This window comes from Solanum lycopersicum, chromosome 10, assembly GCF_036512215.1.
Source record: "Solanum lycopersicum chromosome 10, SLM_r2.1".
NCBI lineage: Eukaryota > Viridiplantae > Streptophyta > Magnoliopsida > Solanales > Solanaceae > Solanum > Solanum lycopersicum.
In genome coordinates this window covers 60,331,359-60,355,346 of record NC_090809.1, presented here as the reverse complement: position 1 = coordinate 60,355,346, position 23,988 = coordinate 60,331,359, and the positions used below count along the sequence as shown (strand labels likewise).

At 25.9% G+C, this 23,988-nt stretch overlaps 1 protein-coding gene across 1 annotated transcript; it reads right to left on the bottom strand.

Moving 5' to 3' along the window:
• Positions 1–21,163: 21,163 nt before the first annotated feature.
• On the bottom strand, positions 21,164–23,543 carry LOC101258211 (putative transcription factor SlbHLH068). The gene is made up of 3 exons (XM_004249702.5): positions 23,125–23,543; positions 21,979–22,353; positions 21,164–21,329 (listed from the first exon to the last, which is right to left on the bottom strand). The coding sequence occupies exons 1-3, from the start codon at positions 23,500–23,502 to the stop codon at positions 21,237–21,239; spliced, it is 846 nt and encodes a 281-aa protein (XP_004249750.2). The 5' UTR covers positions 23,503–23,543; the 3' UTR covers positions 21,164–21,236.
• Between the last annotated feature and the right edge of the window lie 445 nt (positions 23,544–23,988).

Below are 23,988 nucleotides of genomic sequence, written 5' to 3'. Positions count from 1 at the left end.
TTCACAAAGCCAAAAGAGGGAAAAAAGAAAAGAAAAAAGAAGATCATAACTAGACAAGGCAAATAAACAGCAATTAGGGTACATGGAGAATAACAAGTCCTTTTCAAACAAAAAAAAAAAACATAAAATGGAACATACTACATACAGTAAATTTAAAGCTATATTATATTATTATTAATTTAAATACAAAGTTCTTTTATTTAATTTGCGAGTTCGAGGGAAAATGAGAAGGGATGGATTTGTCATTGGGAGATTGAATTTATAATTTGAAGTTTATATATTTTTATACGACTACTAACTTCAATTTGATATGATGATAATAATTAAATTTACGGTTCATAACTACATAATTATTTTCGTCACACATTTGTTTAGGATTTGTGTAAAAAAATTATTAGATTCACGAAGACTCTCATATTGCATTGAGATCCTCCACATCGGTCATCGCCAATGAGTGTGGTTGGAGGGAGAGTAAGGGATCGATGTAGGTGAATTCATAATTCAAAGTAAATAAATTCTTAAAGCTACTTCAATTTCAATATACAATACTAATTGAGTCACATATATAGAATCTGAGTAAACGTTTGTTAAATTTTTTACATGAATTCCACATATTACATTATAGATCGATCCCTACCCCATCATGATCATCACAAATAAGTGTGGTACAATTATAATTAAAAACCTTTCGTTCATAATTAAAAATCTCAAATTTGAATTTCTCACATTTCAAAACATAAAAACAACCTCTTTTTTTATATTGGAGTCTCGACTAAATTCGGATCACAGACTGCAAGGCCCATTCGAAGGTGACGCTCCTAACATGATTTTCTTTATATTCAGAATTTGAACCCTAGACCTCTGATCTGATTAAGAGTGAAACACTCCCACTATTAATGCGACACAACTCATATCGATAAAAACAACCTCTTACTAGGTAGTGTTTTACTATATCTACTCAATGCAATAAAGAAGGGTATTAATCTATAGACCTAGTTTTATACAAAGTCATCTACACCTATCATTTTTGTAAATTTCACCAGTTATACTGAATATGTTGTTATTGTTAAAGAACTCGAATTAATCGAACTAAACGATAGAAGTGAGGTGGACCAATAATATAATCCTGCCATCTTTATTGGACAAGGAAGAGTATTATCAGTTTTTGGTAACAGTTTTGATTTGGAACAGATTGTGTCTACCTATTGAGGAACCATGCATGTTTTTATCATCCTATTTTTCATCATCATTTTGACCCTACCAATGTTTTTAAGGATATTCCCATCTAAAATGGATCCACAATATCAGATTTACTGTCTTTTTGTCCATATATTAATATTGTCTTGTAACAATATTTGACTACAAATTAAGTTTATAAAACCAAAATAAAAAAATAAAAAAATCACAACTTATGATTTTTATGACATTTTTGTTAATAATTGAAGCGTATCATATCATATCTTATTATCTGTAAGGTATTATACTGTTTTTATGGAGTATAATATTAGGAAGAATTGTATTATGTTTCGCTATGATTCATAATTGATATAAGAAAATATAGGGTATAGGATAGAATTAATCATCTTTTTTTAAAAAAATAAGTTAGCTACATTGTTGATGCATGGTCAACACCATCCAAACAAACTATAATAAGGGTTGGAGTTCGAAATCGACCTATAAATTTGATTGAATTTAGTAATTATAATTTAATTTTTATAATTATATTTAAAAAAAATAACTTAAATATGTACATGATTAAGTTATGAAATTTGACGTCGTTAAATTCATAATGGAGTTTAAATCTTGACTTTGTCTTTTACGATTAAAGATAAAATGATAAAATAAAGTTGGAAAAATTGATATTTCTTAGACGGATTCATAGAAAAAGAGTATCACATAAAATGAAACACACTTGATCAATTATAATTACTTTTAAGTCGATTGACATTTTAATTAAACTAATTTATGACATTATAATTATAGCTGAAGTTTGATATTATTGTAACTAGCCCACGTTTAATCAATCTTAGTAACTTTTAAATAGATTGACACTTTTATTAAATTAATTTATGACATTTTAATTATAGTTGAAGTTTGATATTCCTGTTACTAATCCACATGTTTATTAATAAAATATACAAGTATTTGCATCTTTTTACTAATTTTTTTTTCCGATTAACATGTTTACATCTTTTTTTGAAAAAAATATAACTAATCATCACATGGATTTATCATTTATCTATTGTCTTTTTAACTTGGTCCCCAATTATATTCTGGATTTATACAGAATATGTTCCTTCAATTTTCAGTTTTTCTTTTTCTTAATTGGTCCCATTTTTAGAATCCCAAAAAATATATAAATTGGGTCCCCTAATGTCAAATATATGGACCATTATATTGGACCTCCTTTTTCACTTTACCTATTAGGAGTTGAAATTATATTTTCTAGTAATTATAGTTATATTACCTAAAACTTGTTATTAGCATTCAACTATTCACTATTACTTATTTTCTCCATTTCAAATGATCTGTCGTGTTATTTTCTTCGTTTCAAATGATTTGTCGTATTTTGTTTACACGCCTCTTGATGTGTTTGTAATGGATAGATTGTGTTTTTTACACGCACTCTCTTGATGTGTTTAACTATTTCACCTTCATTAATATCTTCAGATATAATATCTCTTCATTAAATATTTAATCTATTGATGTGTTTGTAATTTAAAACAATGGCGATTTAGGACGAAAATGGAGAAAAACTAATCAATTTTATCTTGAACTCGAATTAATTCATTGATTAGATTAGTTTATAATATCATTTTATTTGTAAGAATATTAAAAGAAAATTAAAGCCAATTATAATTAGTTATCCTTTTTTATAAAGTCAGCTCGTATTTTAATCTGAAATCTTAAATGTGAGAGTCCATTAAGCAATTAATTTTGAGGACTAATCAAAAGACTTAAGCAAAATTGGATTTTATTCTCCTAATTAATTAAATAATAATATTATAATATTTGACTTATGTATGATGTATATATATAAGGGGTTCAATAATGTCAATTAGTTGACATTATTGATGTGCCTAATCTCTAATAAAAATTTTTTTTAATCAACATGTCTCATAATATAAGGTTGGTAATCAATATATAGAAGGATGTGATAAACTCTCACTCTTTTTAAACAAATTATTTATGATAAAATAATTAACATGTCTATGGGTAATAATTTTTTTTTTACCTTTACATACATTTTTTTTCAGGAGACGATTATACTGAATATGTTATTATGGTTATTATCATCTTTTTTTCGTAAATTAATTAGATTCACGAGTAGACAATCCAACTATGCAATTTTTTTCTGTCTAGTAAACCAAAAAAAAATAAAATACAATTATATAGAAAACTTGTCGACCAGAAGCCATGCTTGAATAATAAAATAAAGATATTCTCCATTTGTTAATAAATTAAAAAGAAGAAAATAAAAACAAAAGATGGAATTAAATAGTAGTAGTAATGAGCTGGTGGAATTAATTGCTAAATGATTAAACTAATTTGGTTCATTGAACCCTCCACTATAACCATTACTTTTAATTAATAAAGTGATGGGCTTGTACTTTGAGATCTTATTTTCTGATCATGTACCATTAAAATACTATAATATATATATATATATATATATATATAACAATTAATAAGCCAACACACTAAGCAAAACAAGTGGTTTCTTTGTTTACGATCATCTAAGGGTATAATGTTATTAAAGAGCGTTTTTATGTAAGAGCAATACTCATCGATAAACCAATTAATTACTAGTACAAATAACATTAAGAAAATGTAATCAATCTTATTGAACGAAGCAACCCCAAAGACTTGGAATAAAAAATGGTTATTGATGACCATTGAATAAGTTTCTTGCGATTTAAATTAGGTTAAAAACATGAAAGGTATGATATGCATACGTTCGATCCATCAGATAGGGTTAAATTTATAAAATTGAATATATACGTACACAAGCATATATAAAGAAAGAAAAATACCATTTCAAAACACAAAAAGAACTAATTTTTGACAAATATTGACATTTTTACAAAAGAAAAACATAATTTAGTAAAATCAAGTTATATTTCGTAGCTAATCACTCTTATAATGCATAATCAAATAGAATTAACAAATTAGTTTATCATTAATTCGTGTTGTAAAGGGTTTGAAATATTAGCAACAAAACCAAATACAAGTTATGAATTATAATTAATTTTTTTTGGCTGAATATTTAATTTATTTGTTGATGGGAAGTAGCAACTAGTAACGTAGTTGTTATAAAAATTTAATAAATTTAGGTATTTGTTAATAAAGGTACATTGCACAAAGCACAAGTGATAATAAACTAGTACAACTTGCTTAAGAGGATCTCTTTTGAGATAATCCAAATCTTAATCAAGCAAAATGCCAATTAATTTATTTTCTTGAGGTGTTAATCAACTAAATCCAGTTGTTAAGACAGAGATTAATCTGATTCCTTTTACATAATGGACAAAACGTGTGGGCTAGCTAATTAACTAATTAGCAATGGTGAGCTGCTACAAATTACAATTCAAATATATTAATGAAAAAAATTCCAAATTTGCCCTTCAACTTTGTAAAATTACCCAAAAACTTCCCTCGACTAATAGTTGAGGTCATATATACTGCGATCTTAATTAATAAGAACTGTTGAAAATACGTCCTTATTCACTAGCAATAGAAATTTTCTAACATATTATTAAAACAGAAGCAGTGACCCCTTATTCTTCAAAGCCTTGATACATAAAGTTATCGTGCTGACGAGAGGGTAGCAGGTATCTCGTAAAACTGGTTAAGGTGCACTCGAACTGACTTTAGTTAATATCGCTAAAAAAAATTTTGAATCAAGGTAGTACAATGCATATTAATGGGCTTTTGCAATCTATTGGGCCTCAGAAATTTCATTATATGGGCTTGGATAAGAATCTGGCTACTGGGCTTGGATGATTGGGCTTGTGTAAGGTAAGTTTACAAGCTCCATAGGTTTTTCCATAACGAGTCAATCTAGCAAAACTCGTGAACAATTGAACAACACATGCAAGTTTTTAAACTTGTGAAATGTCTAAACTAAAGTTATACTAATTTTTCATGACTCGTAAACAAAGCGAGTTTTAACTCGTGAGGTAGAGAGGTCATTCTGTCCTATAATATATTTTTTCTTTACCAGCAAGTGTGAGTTCATCGACTCTTTGGTTAGTAAATCCAATTCTCCATAATACTAAATAGCAAAAAAAACAAAAAAACTAGGTATACTTCTCATTGCTACTATAAATTTTCTGATATTATTAATTACACACCACAAATATTATGAATAGAACACTTTAGTCCACTACCCAATTTTTCCAAATTTATGCACCACCCATTCCAACAACTTCATATATTGGGATGATAAAAATCTAAGGAAAATTTTGAACAAATCAAGGTGATGAAGTTTAGAGACGGTTGTTCTTTAGATTTAAGAGGATATACCATAGTTTACACGAGGGAGAATAAGTCGTTCGTATCTGATATATAAGTGAGACGCATATCGTGAAAGTACATACTGTATTCTATAATTTTTTTATAATAATCTCAAAATATTAAGCTTTAAGATACATTTTGATACTTTATCTCACAATATATACTGAAAATTCATCACATATTGGATAATATATGTCTCACATATAATTTTAAAAAAAATACTAAAAAAATTAGATGAACAAATGTTTTATAACAGAAAAACTAAAATATATTCCATTTGGAAATTAAAACAGAAAAAGAATAAAATAGAGTAGGATAAATAGAAAGGACCTTTACCATAGAGTGACCGACGGCGGTTCTCCGGCACCGGCCATGGCCAGAATTCCGGTGGTATCCGTCGGAAAACTTGTAAAATTTCTCCACTTTTTCAAGTTTCTTTACTAACAACCTTATCAGTATTATCACACGTCTGATTCACATATTGCAGAACTTAAAGTAACGCTTCTAACAGAATTTGTGATCCAAAATATATGATTAAGAATAAAAGAAATCTTAATCATTCCACTATAATATACGTCGATTAGTATCACATTATTCAAAAAGCAAGTTGAGAGAATGAGAAGATAATTATTATTTTTTGAGCTAAAAAAAATTTGAGAAAATAAAAGTAAGATATTTAGAGTACTATGAGAGTGGTAGGGGCACACAAGATATTAGGTATTATAAAGACACGTGTGGATTGTTTAAATAATAATAATAATAAATAAATAAAGAATTTAAATTTTGTGTACATAAAATTTATTCTATACAGTATTTACACTAATTATATCATATTTAACGTGATATTATATATTAATTCACTAAAAATCTCGCTATACATAGAATTTAAGGAGAGAAATAAATACGTAATCTTATCTTATATTTCTGTTAGAGATTATTTTGAAACTTGATATACTAAAATTTGATATATTTTTATATGATAAAGAATTTATATTAATATTTTTTTTAAAAAAATACAGCTAAAAAAAGAGTAGCATTTATTTTAACTCACGTGGTGGAAATAACTGCCTGGGTAATTATTATTTGTTTTCTTTTCAGTCAAATATAATGTTAAATAGTAGGACCATTTATTTTGTACTTTGTACCTATTGATTTAAAATAGTCTAAAAGATTGTGGAGGGGTATTTATTACTAATTCTTAATTTTGCAAAAATCTTGGTGATAACTAATATTCCTTTTATTCACATTTAGTTGTCATTTATATTTAAAATAAATATGTTTTAAAAAAATTGGCTAAAAGCTCCTTTAATATATAATCGAATTTTCAATTAGATATTCATACTTAATTTGAACATTTTTTAATATATTATGTATTTAAGCAATTTTGATATATTAAAAAAGAAATTGAAAAAGTTTCGTAACTAAACAAAAATATATACTAGTTAATTGATTAATATAACTACAATTTACATTATCACAATTCAAAAATTGCTGAGTCAAAGAATGACAAATAGAAATGAACGAAAATAATGTTTGGTTAGAAAAAATAACTATTATTATAACTTGTTGCTAAGGCGAGTTTCCTTGACGATTTATCGGAATTTTGCTTTTCTTCCAACGAAAATGTTACAAGAACCAATTTTATATGATAGCACTAAAAGATTTTACTATGCAATCACACGTTCAATATTTATTCGTGCAGTATAAAATTTATTAGAGAAGAAAACACGTTCTCTACTTGGGGATTTTTACGTTCCTAAGGCTCTCTGTAAAACGCCAATTCAAGTTTAGTATCAAAATGGTATATCTGAACTCATAATCTTAAAAATGAAACGATGCTCATAGAATTTAGATCTTGTATTCGCGACACATCATGTCACTAGCAATATTTTGACACAATTCTATTGCAGTTTAGTTTTTAAAACATCAGCAGACACTAGTACAAGATGAGCAAAATCATTATTTTTTTGACTTAATTGAGATTGACCACATGAATCTTCACAAGTAAGAGCTCTATCTCCAGATTGCAAAATTGAACCAATTGCTTGTGTAAATTGATCAGATCTCAATTGTGTAACTGAATTTGGAATATAAGTATTGATACACAAATTGTATTGTTGCATACAAATTTGTTGACATTTATTTGGAGCCAATTTTTGGACTTGACCTAAATTTTCTTTGGCATTATTTAAACATTGATTGAGAATTGTATTTGCTAAACCTTTAAAATCATCAGAAGAACCTTTTGGATCTTTTCTAAGAGAATTTGAACATAAATTTGGATCAATATTTTTTTTGCAAATATCATCTATTTGATCTCCATTGGAATTTTTCATATAACAAAATATGAGAAGGAGAAGGAAAAAAAGACCTTTGTTTTCCATTTTCTTTTTTTTTTGTGTGTGTATTTTGAGTAGATCTTTGTTTTTTTATATATAATTTAAAAAAATGTTGAATGGTAAACCAAATTTATAACAAGTCCACAATGGTCAACCAAATGTAAATGCTTAGAATCCACACTTAAATACTTTTAACACTTTTTTTGGAAGGTGAAATGAATTTTGTGCTTTATTCCACTCTAAAAATTAGGATTAACTAAATCTTTCGATCTGAATCTAAGTTAGAAGCTAAATTTAGAACAACGGTTTTGACTTTTATTTTCAAAGGTAGGCTTTAATAGAGTCCAACTTCAAATTTAAAAGTTAGAATTTTCCATGCTTGAAGTCGAATTTAAATGAAGCATTTATGTACTTCAAAAAGAAATTATAAATCTTGGTTATTTTTTAAATAACGATGATAGAAACGATTATTTGTGCACTAAAAAACAATGTATTTCAAGCCCAAGCCCAACAATGTAGCCCATGTATATTTCAAGCCCAATTCCAAAACAATCATAGGATTAGTTTTCTTACTATTTTGGATATACTTTACTAAATGCGAGGGTTCATTCAAATACATTTTTTCTCTACCTTCACAAGGTAGAGTAAAAGGCTCAATACACACCACTATCTTCAGATTTCGTTTATAAAATTTCACTGATATGTCGTTGTTGTACAAAACATTAGCTCAAAATACTTAAAAAATGAACACAATTTTTTGTTTAATATTTTTCTTTTTGGAACAAAGATTCATGAACAAAGTACTTAATACTATTTTTTTATGATTGAAAGTCTAATCAAGCTACAAAAAGAGAGACATTTTATATACTATTAACAAGAAAACTCTCCTTGTGGGCTGTTTCCTAAAGAGCATAAAAATTATGTAGACAAAGGAATTGAAAAAAATATATATATCTTGTACATTCATGTAAACATATTATAACAATATTCTTTTAAGCTTCTTGTACAATGAATCTACTATCATTTTTGTGTTGATTTTTTTGGTGAACATTCATATAAAAGATCTTTAATTTTTCCTTTTTGAGGAAAAAAAAGATATCATTTAAACTTTTATGTACAATGAATCTACCATGCCACCATTCTCCTCATGGTTCACATTTTCCATTCATACCTTCTTATTTTTTCACAATCTATTATTTGGATTCACCGACTTGATTAAATTTTATCAGTATTTATCTAGTTTATATATTATTTTATAATGTTTTATGTTATATTATATTATATATCATATCATATTATTTTGATAAATACAATGCTAGGTAAATTGTATGGCAACAATTGATATGAAGATGTCCCTATCTTTCCATCGAAATTTTTAATTAAAAAACGTTTAATGTTTATTTTCAAGATATTATAATGGAATTGGAGAGAAAAAAATAGTAATATTTTCATATGAAAAAATTAGGAAAGTTGTCACTATTTCAATGAAGGATATGTTTTCTCGTGCATTTTCCAAGTGAGCTGGTTCAGTGGGGTATATGATTGAAAAAATCATGTTCTATAGCATAATTTTTGTATTGATTTTTGACGGGAAAAGCCTTGCTTCTAGTAGTGCTAGTAGTCATAATTCGATTGTTTACCTGAACTTTCAGCTCGTAAGTGAAGTATTAATTTTCAACATTTTAATATCTTTGTTTTTTCATTTTTCTTTTTCCTACAACAATTGTTTTTTCTTTAAAAAGAATGGAGAATAAACTTACAATATTACAAAGAAAAATAAAATGCATGCATGATAGATATTCAAAAAAAAGAAGAAGATATAGGATCAAGGATAAAATCCGATCATTAAATAATAAGTATAGAATAAAAAGAGTAAAAAACATGTAAAAATACAATTACATTAATCGGTCGATACATGAAAAAATATTTTTCACCACTTCATAACAATATATTTAACGATATACTATAGTAAAATTTGAACTTGCATTTAGAATAACAAAAAGATCACTCAAAATAATTGATCTACACAAATCGTAATGAATAACAACTCAAAAAGCTAGATATTCAAATAATTAATTACCTTACGTGTGTTTGAACCTAGTTTTTGTGATTAATTAATTTAATAATCATGCAAATATATGTACATGTGTATGTTTTACAACCACACGTGCTTAAAGTTTAATTACTTACTTACCCCCACCAATAAAATCTATATATAGGGCCACTTTCTTTATTGCATATACCCTAATTGTCAATATTACAAATATTACAATTAAATGTAGCATAAAGAAGAAAATTAATTGCATATTAAAGAAAAAATTTAAAGAATGTAGGTCCTATATGTTCCCAAATAAAAGGAAATAACAAATAATGTAGTACTGTAAATTTATATTGATCTTTATTGAAAAAATAATTAAATCAACATCTACTTTTATTAATGGTGTCTGTCTTTTTTCAATCATATTGTATATCAAAACTACAAAAGAAATAAAATGCATTTTGTTGTGAGATATCAACGAGGAACATTTCTTTATTAAATGAATTTTTTTTGATGTTGAATTTAATAAGTTTATTTGATTTAAAGACGATTATTGTCATTTAGTTAGTAGCAAGTAATAGTTATTAAGAATATGTATAGTTATGAAAGTATAATTTGATTCTTAAAAAAGTAAAACATGATAAACATTATTATAAAATAAAAGAAGTAATTAATAAAAATTATTAAATTGACGTAAATAATGTAATTTTTCTAACTCAAAGTCAAATCCAACTTTATCGGTGCATGCATTTAGGTAACAAAACAATTAAGAGCATACTTTTTCTGTCTTTAGTACTATTAATTGGACTTTACGTTTTTTTGCAATAATAATTTAAAAGACATTTTAATTTAAATTAATCTTAGGTAATTATAAAGAAAAATCATGCTAAATGGTAACCAATAACTTGATAAAATATAATTGACTTGTACGTTATCACATATAAAATTATCATATAGCATTTTTAGTGTAAGTTTAGTTATTTCACCTAAAGATATATAATTTCTCTGTTTTTAATCGAATGTTTGTTGTTCAAATTATTAAAGTTAGTTCTTTCAGATTTTGATAGGTAAGTCTTTATACGCATAAAATTTATATATATAGGCATTAAAAGGGTCAAACATATATGACGATGGAATCATTGAAATATTTTCATTTTAATCAAAAAATTTTAATTTTAATTTTGAAATAATTTTTTATTAATAGGGGCCGCAAATTTAAATTTAAATAGATATTAATGAGCAAACAAAGAGTATAACTCTTGTTTCACATATACATATATACCTACTAGCTAGGCCTTCAAGGATATGTTGTGAGAGTAAAATTGTCAAAATTTGAGGTTTGTTCACTTTTAATTAAGGATGTCAAATTTAAATTTTCAAAATGAATTTCTTTTATTAGGAGAAATTAATAATATGAAATTTTAAATTTAATTAAATTTCCAATATAAATACGCCTCACCTTTCACAGGAAAAAGAAAAGGAAAGAACTTTGTGTCAAGTCCCGTCAATTCTCAATAAGATTTTACATCTGGATCGAGATGGAAAAATCTAAAGTTTTAGAGGTGTTTATAAAAAACTCTAAAAGTCCCTACATATTTCAAGAATTCTTTAGAATTCCCTAGAAAGTGTAGATAATTCTAGAAAGGAACCAACGTGTAAATACTTTAGGAACTTGTAAAGTAATTATAAATTACACTTTAGCCTCTAGGTGTTGGTATAAACAGAGGTGCCACTCATTTGTAAAAGTTATCCATCCAAGTTGTAAACAATTTTCCAAGTAATACACAAGTCTTCTTCCAAACTTCTCAAATCTTCAAATCTTTCAAAATCTTGAAAGATTAGTGAATAAGTTTCTAAGTCCGTGACAACAACCTTATTCAGAGGATCAGATTAGTGAATAAATTTTTAAGTCAGTGACAACAACCTTATTCAGAGGATCATAAAGATTAGTAAATAAGTTTCTAAGTTTGTGACAACAACCTTATTGAGAGGATCATAAGTGATATAGAATAATTGAAATCTCTTGTCTTCAATCAAAAAATTTTAATTTGAATTTTATTTAGGAGCCTCATCTACAAATAATTTCTATATATAAATATAAATTTAAATCATATTCTAATATAAACGTTAAAAAAAAATCGCATTATGCTTCTTTTTGTCACAGCCAAAATAAAGGGAGAAAACTTGTCTATGTACAGATGAATCATAAGTAGCCCACAGAAATTCTCGTGCCTTTAGGAAGACACAATTTTCGAAGTTAAAAGAATTTCTTATCGACAAGAAAATATGAAATTAGCTATAATTTTATTTTTTAATTTTCTATTCAATATTTAAAATAGTCTCGATTAAATTAGATCGCAAAATTTTTTTTATATCTAAAATTCGATTATGAAACATCTATTTAAGGATGCAACCGTTTATCACCACACAACATGTTGTTGCTATTTTCTTAATGGTGCAATGTATTTAAAAGGTAATTATAGACTACTTGGTGTACTCTCTCTATATGTTAATGATGAATTTAGAGACCCCTTTTTCCACTCAATATTTGAAAGAAAAATAAAAAATATCGTCATTTATTACAAAGTAAATTATATTATGTCAAAATAAATATTATGATATTGTTATATTATAATAAAAATAATTTTTAATAATTATAAACATACACATTGATTACTATCAACAGTATTGATAGTAATGAAAATAAACCTGTGTTTAGTAAAGTATACTCCCTTTTCGTTAGTTAGTATTGAAATTAGTAATTGATTAATATTTAATTATTTTAATTATAAATTTTTTAATAATTAATAAGAATAAAATGAAAAAACTATATATAATTTATGTCTAATTTACTTTTCTTAATGAAACACATCAAAAATTCAATTAATATGAAATAGGAGCAGTTGAAAGTTAAATTAATAAAATTATTACTTATAATTTACCCTGGTTTTGCTCATTCGTATGGAAAAGCTAGCTAGTTGAATATAATATAATTTGACCATTTATACATATTTATAAAATTTATGCATAATTAAAGACAATACCAGTGGCGGCAAATGGTTACAACTAATTAATATATTACTATAAATTCGATTAATTTTACCTTAATAAAACGTTAAAACTGTGGATGTAATTACCCAAAAGTTAACGCTTATCAAACAAACATTCAAATGTTAATCAAATTCTTTCGATGTGATCTAGTCGTCAATTAAGTGAATAACATTTACAAATTTTTTGATTGAAATCTTAGTAAAAACATGATTATTAATGTCTCTTTCAGCCTTTGACGAAAAAGAAGAATATAAACTGATAAAATTATTATCATGTGACTAAAAGATCAAAAGTTCAAATCATAAAAATAGCTTCTTACCATAAAAAAGAACCAGAACAAGACCACATTTATTTAATTCTTGTGATTTTGCTCTTTACAAAATTAAAAATAACGAAAGTTTAATACATTCGACGAACATGATTTTTTTAAAGTAAGTTCTAATTCTATATATTCTCTAATGAAATTAATTCAAACAAAGTTTCCTTATAACTACTCCATTCAATGCACCATGAAAATTCTAAGGTAACTAAAATTCTCCATTTGTTTTTTCCTATCAGACGCAATAAAAATAAATAAATGAATAAATATATATTGTCGATGTAAACAAGAATTCAAACTTTAATTTATGTAAACTTTCAAATTGTGGATTTGAGGAATGAACTATAAAATATACCCAAAGACAAATTTAAGAATTAAGATTTATGATTTGAATTTATAAAATTCTTTAACTTTAAACTTATTACATTTTTAAAGCTATAAGCTTATATCTATTGCTTATTAAAATCTTTTATATTTGCATCGATAATATTAGATTCAAATAAACCTAAAAATAATCGTACTTACTTCCAACCCTGCACAAACAAGTATACAAACCAAAAGAACTGAACTATAACTTCCTATAAAATGTATTCTTTAAAAGTAATCCAAATCGCTATTTTCGACTAATTATTAGTCGAAAAGTAGAGATTTTTCGTTTGAAATCTCATATTTTTATTAAACTTTATCAGAAATTTCATATATCGAAATTACACCAAATGAAACATTTCATAATATTTTCAAGAAATTCACGTGTTATATACAAACAAAAATCAAAAATGACTTTATATCAGAAATTTCATATATTTCTGTCAGAATTACACCAATTGCTACATTCCATAGAAAATCTCAAATATCTAAATTCTGACAAAAACGTCCATCAGAAATTCAGATTTTTATTATTACTACATATAAACAAAAACAAAAACAAAAACAAAAAAATCTCAAAAAAATTAAAATTATATTAATCCGTTCTATTAGCATTCACAGTTCTACAAAGAAGTAATAGGCACATTATAATTAGGCAATTGAGAAGGAGTAAAAGCTAAATAAACAAGTAAAATTAAAAGCAAAACTGGAACGCACAGTAGCATTAGCGGCGGTGGCGGTAACGGCGGCAGAATTAACGGCAACACCAAAAGTGTTATCGTTAAAATCACCATGACGAAAATAACCCTAGATGAGCTCAAATTCTTCAACATCATCATATTTGTTGAAATTGATTTATCATCAAATGGATCAATTTGGCACATCATCATCTTCGTTCATTTGAAAATATATATATATTAATATGTAAGTAATTTAATAAAATGTTTGATTTATATAGAAAAACAAAAAGTATGTGTAGGGGTATTAAGGGGATGAATGGGTATAAATAAGGAAGATGAAAGGGAAAAAAAAAAGTGAGGAGAATATGTAGGAAGATTTTGGGGTGTGTGTGTAGGGGGGTATGGGGGAGTGAGGGTGGAGAATATGTAGGAAGTAATAGGCACATTATAATTAGGCTTGAATATATACAAAATTTAAGTCTCGATACATCACCAAAGGGAAAATTTTATGGGTTCAATATTAATATTGAATTTATAATATATATTTTTTTTAAAAATAAATTTTAATATTTTTTTCGTTTTAATTTATTTAACGTACTTTTAATTTAGTGACAGGCTTAGAAAATAAAGAAGGTTCTGATTAAAAGATATTTTTAAAAATATCAAAAATATTGTTGAATTTTCTAATTTTAAATATATCACGTGTAAAATTGAAATTAAGAAAGTACTAAAATAAGAATGAACTATTCTTTTGGAAAGGAGTTGGGTTTAATAAATTTAAATTAAGAATATTCTTTGTAAAAAATATTAGATTCAGATGAATTTGACGATAAAATAATAAAAATTGGTATTTAAGAGTCATCGTCAAACCGACACGTCACCTGACCAACCACAAACGTAATGTCAAAATTTTGGGTTGGATTCATCGTACAGAAGGGTATATTAGTAAATTCAAAAGAACATGGATATGAATATTACTGCTGTTTGTTTGATATCTTTCCAAAAATCGAATTGATAGTAAATTTTCTATGTTTTCACGCATTACGATTTAATTAATTTAAATTTATATTATTTTAAATAATTAAATTTTATAATTAAAATTTAAAATTGAAATCTTCTAAATAATATTCCTTTATGATCGAAAGTTGAACTTTATATAGGTCAAATTTTAATAGAGAACTCAAATGCTAATAAAAAAAAATTAGGCTGAAATTATTATATATTAAAAAAAAATTATTCAATATTGTAATTATCCTTCTCTTACTCAATAAACGAAACGAGACTAACATGAAATATGGTACAGTAGTGTAATAACAAAATTGTGTCATCTTTAAATTTTAATTATGAAAAAAATTATATTGAAAACACCACATAATACACAATTTGACTGCGAATTTCGAGCATCAAATGAAAAAAAAAAGAAGGAGATATTTAGTTAGGAGTTTCTTGCAAAACTCAAAAGCAATACAATGTTTCCAATTTCTAATTAGAATGTTCCAGAATACGTTTGAATATATTTTAAGTGAAGTTATTATTCTTGAATTGATATAAAGTGGAAAGATTATCAGTATGATACACATTCTTGAATTAATGGTAAATGATATTTTCTATAAATGGAACGAAATTATTTAAGACGTTTTTACTATTTTAGTGCATAATAATAAAAAAATGGTTGAATGTAATTAGTCAATTTTATCTTTTAAATTAAGTTTAAGTTTCACATTGTGCTAATTAAAAATGCATTGATACTAATTAATTACGTATTTCCTCCACCATTTAAATTGAGTTCCGTTTAGATTACAATTTACGAAACAAGATATCATTAACAAAAATATTTTAAAAGTAATAATTATGTCAAATGTATTTTGTGAAAGTTCTTTTTTTTTTTTAGCATATTTGTTTATGAGGTAATATAATGAAGTTATTTACTGAAAAATATATTAACCAAGATCTTCACAAAAATTAATTATTGACATCTTTTAGGGCTTATGTAAATATTTGATTTTTCATCTAATTAACTTCATTATGTGATAGTGGCATATATCTATCCTCTATCGCAAACTTAATTTTTTTATTATCATATGTATTATAAAAAATTACGATTTTTTTTATTGATTTCAATTATATTTAATAAAGAAAACGACTTTCTTAAATAACAATTGTTGATTGAGTGACTATGAAAAATATCTTATACCTGACAGTACAATTTAAGGAAAATTATCTTCTTAAGTACGTATGTACATTTCCTTAATCCATTAAATAACCAGTAATTAATAGAATGTTGATGGTGATATAGTGATAACTTCAAAACAAAGACAGTTAAGCTAAACTATGATTGATGACTAAAACCAAGAACCATTGTATCTGGTCATCTAATTTCTTATTAATACCTCAAATTTTAAAAAACTAATTAATTTATTAATTACCATTGGCCTTTATTATTATTGGTGGTATTAATTATTTTATTTTCTTGAAGAAAAAAGTATTACCCTCTTGCTAATAAAGGACTTGAGTCAAATGATAAATGTAACATGTGAAAATATTATTCCACATGCAAGTTGAGTAATTTTCTAAAAGGATTTTTTTTTTTTTACTTGTATTTAATTCTTCCACTTGTTTAGGTTAGAGGAAAATGGACTATCACATGTGTATGATCGATAAGCAATCTATTTAGAATCACATGACATATGATAGGTAGCATCAACTATTTATTGATAAAGAAGAAAGCTGACGATTGGATCATGTTAAAGGAACATGTCTAATAAAGCTGATATGTGAGTTTAACTGAAGGATTAGAATCGCATTAGGATTAGACTAGTTTAGAGTTATATTATAATTAGAATTATATTATAGATTTGATTTATTATTATTATTATTATGATAATAGTAATATGAATTCTAATAGGACTCGAAATATTCGACTCTATAATTCTTTCTTATATAAAAGGTTACAACTCAACATTATTTTCATCAATACAATCAATACTATTCTTATTTCTCTAATTCTAAATGTGATATTTCAACATGTATTTTTACACTATTAATATACTATTAGAAATAAACATTAAAATATTAATAATCTTAATTATAACATAAGTGTTTGTATGTAGTTGCAATAAACACTAAGCTTTTTAAAGTATCATTTTTTTCGTTCTGTGTTATGCTAAATTAAAGACACGAGTGATAGCTCAATTGGTTGACTGATTAAATTCTCATCTTGTTCGTGTGAGTTTGATTCTCCAAGTACTCCAGCTTCTCCTATATAGCCAAATTATTTTTTAAAAAGTTTTTACAAGAATTTCTTATCCTAGGTAAAAGAAAATTACATTTTCTAAATAAGGCAAATTCTTAACTTTGGTCTACACAAAATATATTTATATTTAATGTGAATATTCTAAATAACATAAATACTTAAACATAATATTTTCAAAAATCTCACCATTCAACTCATTTTGGATATTTGTTCATATAAATTTAGAATCTCCCATTTGTAGATTAATTGAATATGTACTTTTTTCATATTTCAATTACGTACACAAATTGATGAAAAGTAAAAAAAAAAAAAAAGGTTGTTATTCTTTGGAACAACTAATTTAATCATATGGCCTAGCACTTTAAAAATTACAAGCAATAAAGTTGAATCATCAACCAGCATAATAAACGATAGATACTTTATATTATTACATGAATTTAGACAATTTATGTAACAACGTTATGAAGAAGCATTATGAAAATACTTACAATATCTTCATATATATGTTGTACCCAATATTTATTAATTTTTATTATGATAACAAAATTAGACTCGTTTCATTTCTTGATTGATCGATATTTTAAACCTAATACATGAACACCCCCATGCACAAAATCATTTTAGACATTATTGCACGTGCAATTAGTATTATTGCACAAATTAATTTAGATAGTCCCATACGAATTTATACACAAGGTTGGTATATAATATCTCACACGCACGCGCATACGTTCTGAATTATAATCTTTTTTATTTTATTCTATTTTATTTTTACATATCAAATATTCTTTTCTGACATGAATGTATTACTGAGTTGTATTGAATCCATAATAGATATGATGATCTGACCCTAGGAGCATAGACACACCTAGTTCAGTGTATCTAGTCAGACCTCTTCGTTAAAAAGCTAAAATATATATTAAATCTTAATGTTCTTAACGAGATTTCTGACCTCGTTTCGACTTGGCCCCTTGAGCATGAATGGTGTTATTTATAGTCAAACTCCATGACAAAAATGGGAGATGAATATTGAGACAACGTAGGACCTTTGGTATCCTCGATTTTGAGAATGTACACTTTTTCCTCTCTACCATATTTCAGACCAAACATTTGATTCATTGAAATAAGACATATCTTTAATTTTTAGCTAGTATAATCAATTGATACATTGACCCAAAATTACTCTATCAAAATACTAGAAGGAAATTAATTTGACTTATTAATAAGTACTTGTACAAACTTTTTAGCTCCATTAAGATACTATAGCTGATATTTTCAATTAAAATTAAATAATATACGTTGATATTTTAAGATATATCAGTTTATACAATATTTCAAGAGTTAAATATGTTTACATTTGTTACTCTTTCCGTTTTTTCTATGTGTTATTTTTCAACTTTTTGATGTTAAACGAGTTTTTATTTGGTTGTAACTTTTCATATAATTTTAGATATTTTGTATTATTACGAGAAAATGCACAAGTACCTGCTCAATCTATGTTCAAAATCCCAGAGACATATTTATACTATACTAAGGTCCTATTACCCTAATAACTTATTTTATAAGTAATTTCTACCATTTTTCGGCCTACGTGACACTACCTTGAAAAAAAAAGTCAACCAACGTTGACCCACAAGATAGTGCCACGTAGACTTGAAAAGGGCTAGAAAATTATTAATAAAATAAATTCAGAGGGTAATAAGACCTTAGTATAGGTTGAGAGGTACTTGTGTATTATCCATATTATTAATTATTATAACTTATGATGTTTGCTAGTAGTTATTTCAAATATGTAAGGTTTTAAAACAATCTAAAGATTTTCTGTTCGAGTTCATGACTCATGAAATATATATTGTGTTATATAAATTGAGATTAAAAAAAATATAATTTTAATTAGTTTAACGCATAAATTTATATTTTGTATTGAATTTTATGAATTTAGATGAACGCGATATTGTAATCTTTTTACGTTTCTTTGGATTTATGTTGTCATTGGCGGGTTTGACATATTGCAAAATTTTAGATCTTAATGTTAAATTTTTGACTATGAAAGATAGAAAACAAAAATGATTATGTCTTTTGAAAATCTATAATGTGGAAATATAGTTTTACTTTGTTGAAAATTATCTTTGACATATATTTATACCATTGGACAAATCTAATCGCCGTTTTAATTTTAATTATTTTGATTAAGATTTGAATGGCAAGTCTTTTTTTATGTTTAAATTATAAATATTTAGATCTTAATAGTTAAATGTATTTGTTTTCTTATATTCCATTCACATAATTTGCATGAATAATTACGTCTGTAACAAAATCTTAATATCATTAAAAGATTATTTTTAAAAATTTTTAAAAGTAACAATTCAGGAATTTTTTTGATTATTTTTATCGATATTCTCCACTATTATCAAGTGTCGTTTATCGTTGCCCATTATTATTAACTATCACCCTTTCGCACCATTAACGACTTCACGTTCGTGAGTTTTAATTAATTAATAATTAGACGTATATTCAAATTGATACATTTTAATATTAATGCATATTTAATATTTTTATGTTTTTAAATTTATACATCTTAATCTTAATAAAAGAATAAGGTCCAAAGATATTAAAGGGCGAGTTGGTTGAATTTAAGAGAATCAATGAAGAAAATAAAAAAGAGTAATGTCCAGCAAATACAAAATTCATATTTATATGTTATAGCAAAATTTGCATAATTGTGCTCCATAGCAAACATAAATATGTATATTTGCTATACATATACAAAAAAAAAAACAGTTCTATAATTCGCTATACACATACAAAGAAAACAATTGTATAATTCGCTATACATATACAAAAGAAAGTAGTTGTATACAAATCAATTGTATAATTTGTGTATGTATAAAACAAAAAAGAGAGAAAGACATAAGAAAATTGGCAGGATAGTATTTGTATTGTATAACTATAAGTGCATATGACAAAGATATATGTATTTGTATGCGTATATACAATTTTCTCTCGCTTTATACAAACAGAAACACAATTTATACATTTCGTTTCTGTTTGTATAAGCGATAGAGGAGAGCATGGCGAGCGAGATTCGGAAGAGTGATGAGCGAGATCTGGGAGAGCGTAACAAAAATATATGTATATGTATAATTTTTTCTCGCTTTATACAAACACAAACACATTTTTTACACTTATGTTTGTATAAAAGTGAGAGGGAGCGAGCGAGAGATAGAGAGTGATGAGCGAGAGTTTGAGAGAGAGGTAACTGACAAAAAATTTACTACTGGGTATAATTAAATCAAATTGTAATTAAAGAATTTAGTTTAATTTATTAGTTTGTCATTATATATTCATTAGCTCGCCCAAATATTATTTGGGCTGACACTAATTAAATCAAAATAGGCTTTATAAGGGATTATAGCCCAATTGTACTTTCTATTTCACATTATATCTTTTATAAACTCGTTTTATATTTCACATAATTTAATGTGAATAACATTAATTAAGTGTTAACAATTTATCAATTTAAATCATTTTAATACGTCTAAATTCAGTACAATCAATCCATTTAACTATATATAGAGTTAAAGGAGTAGCTAACACATCTTTTTAATTTTTTTTAAAAGAATTCTTTTTATTTTCAAATGGCTTTACTTGAGATGTTTTAAAAGCAACAACTTTAAACTATATATGAATTTTTTCTTCTTTTTTCACACATTACTAAAAGCTTAGTCTTCAAAACCTGAATGTCCATTTCAATTGGTCCTTGCATCTGCAAAATTCACAAAAGAAAATTAAATTAAAAAAATATGAAACATTATTAGTGAACTTTTAATTAGTTCACAAAAGAAAATTAAATTATATTGCTTGAGTGACTTAATTTTATTACAAAAACAATAATTATTTTTTACTTTTTATAATATTTATCAAAGTTGAATGACTTTTCCATTATAACAAAATGGGATAATGCACAAGTACCCTCTCAATCTATGTCCGAAATCTCAGAGACACACTTATACTATACTAAGATCCTATTATCCCCTGAACTTATTTTATTAATAATTTTCTACCCCTTTTTGGCCTACGTGGCACTATCTTATGGGTCCAACGTTGGTTGACTTTTTTTTTGAAGTTAATGCCACGTAGGTCGAAAAGGGTAGAAAATTACTTATAAAATAAGTTTAGGGGGTAATAAAACCTTATTATAGTATAAGTGCGTTTCTGCGATTTCGGACATAGGTTGAGAGGGTACTTGTGCATTTTCCCTAATAAAATCATCAAAGTAACTAAAAGTTCATTTTTTTCACAACTTTTTCAAAATACTCTTCCTTCCGAAATTCACATTTTTTTTTATGTTCAAACGCCCACTTATATAAGTTGTTTCACACATTATTAAACATAATATATATGTATATATGTACCTGAAAATGCAAGCTGTGAAAAATCTTGTCTCCAAAAGATTTAAAGGATGATGCATTTAGCAAAATTAATCCATCTTCCTCTACACTTGCAAATACTTGTGAAATTGGAAAATTATTTTCTTGAGTTGTTGAAATTTGTACCAAAACTTGTGAATTACTTAGTTGACTTGCACAAATTGATGTTGTTGAAGAATTACAAGAAGTTCCACCAATAATTAATTTTCTCTTATTATTATCATCAATTTTGAGTAATGAATAATTTGATTTCTTTGATAAAAGCAAATCTTTTGTTTTGCTTAGCCTCTCTATTTCTTTCTTCAACTCTGGGATGTATTCTTGTACATATGATACTGTTGCTGGAAAGCTTAATTTTTTCTGTAATTAAAAAAAAAAGCTAAGAGAGAGATATATATAGGTTAAATAAGTTATATGGACAAAAAAAAATATTTATGCACATCTAAAATTTAATTAAATCATAGTTGAGGGAGATGTTAACCCTGGTTGAGAGACGAATTAGGGATCTGAAGTTTAGTGGTTCGAGATTCTAGTCCTTTTAAGATGTTATTGGTTTCAAAATAAATACATGTTAAGAGATTTTTTAAAGATAAATCCGTGTATATATACCTTTAACGTACTTTATAATAGAATTTAGAAGTAAACAATTCAAAATAAGTATGATTTTATTATACATATCATTTCCGTCTGTAAACCTAAATAGAATTGAAGGTAATGAATTCAGTTAAAATCATAAAATTCCATGATAATCTTCCAACTTTTGAAAATTAGCACCCTAGGCTAGGGTTATATATCATCTAAAAAATATACTAAAACTAATTTGTTATATAGATATTTAATTATAATAAGTTGTAAAATTTCTTTGGTGAATTGAAGAAAGGCCTTTTACTATCAAGATGTGTAATGGAATAGATGATATCCCTTTTAGATATAAAGTTTCAAAAATCGACTCAGAATAAATCTAGGAAAATCTTAAATAGCGTCTCAAAAAGTAAATACCTAGTGCTATTTGAGCATTATTCACATAAATGGAACTTACACAAAGGGCATGTTGATTAGGGCATGTTGATTAGTTGAATCAGTGAATTCTGAATATAAGACGTTTAAAAAAAATACGTACTAAAGTTGTACCTTTTGATGTTTATTAGTAGGAGGAGGAAGCAAAGAACGAAGAGTTGAATAAAGAAAATTCATCTTCTTCCTTCTATTACGTTCACTTGCATTATGATTTAGCTTCTTCTCCATTAATGACCTTTCTACCCCTAACTCATCAACATCAAACTCACTTCCTTTCAAACATTGTTGTTGATAATGATGAGATGAAGGTAAATCAATAGTATTATCGGCACGTAAACCTTCAAACAACTTGTTATTCTGATCAGTTTGAAATTGAGGCGTAGTTATTATCGTTGTATTTTTGTGATGATCATCATAGCTAAGTGGTTCTTCCAAGGACCATGCAATACTATTCATAGTTGGAAACATATTAGAAGAGGAAAAAGCTAGCATTTTTTTTTTTGGAATAAGGTTTTCTCAAGGAGAAATGATTTATTCGAGAGATTGACTATCTTGAGTATTTATACAATTTGTTGTAACCACACACATACTTTTTGTTGAATTTAATATTTTGTTTTGTTATTTACAATTTCCAAGAATTACAATTAATTAGATAGTTGAACTTTTGATCCATCAATTATTAGTAAACTATGATTTTGGTCCTTGTAATAACTAAAAATGTGTATTTTTATCCCTTTATAAAAAAATATACTTTAATATTTAGAGTTCTTTTAGAACAATATATATATATATTGACTTGAGATATGGATTTACAACAAAAATTGATAATTGAATGGTTTAATGCTTAACAAATCATTAAATCAAATGTGTACTTATCAATTAATTGAAGGCTAAATGTGCTTAATAAAACATTTTAAGGATCAAAAGCTGAATTTATCAACGTTTAAGGGATTAAAAGGCTAATTTCCTTAATTTATT

What these genes read in the sequence shown, in the direction of transcription:
- LOC101258211 (XM_004249702.5), bottom strand. Translation starts at nt 23,502, where the DNA reads ATGCTAGCTTTTTCCTCTTCTAATATGTTTCCAACTATGAATAGTATT. An exon ending in CTACTAATAAACATCAAAAG is followed by an intron (nt 22,354 to 23,124) that starts GTACAACTTTAG and finishes TTTTAATTACAG; the next exon opens with AAAAAATTAAGCTTTCCAGC. An exon ending in TTCACAGCTTGCATTTTCAG is followed by an intron (nt 21,330 to 21,978) that starts GTACATATATAC and finishes TGAATTTTGCAG; the next exon opens with ATGCAAGGACCAATTGAAAT.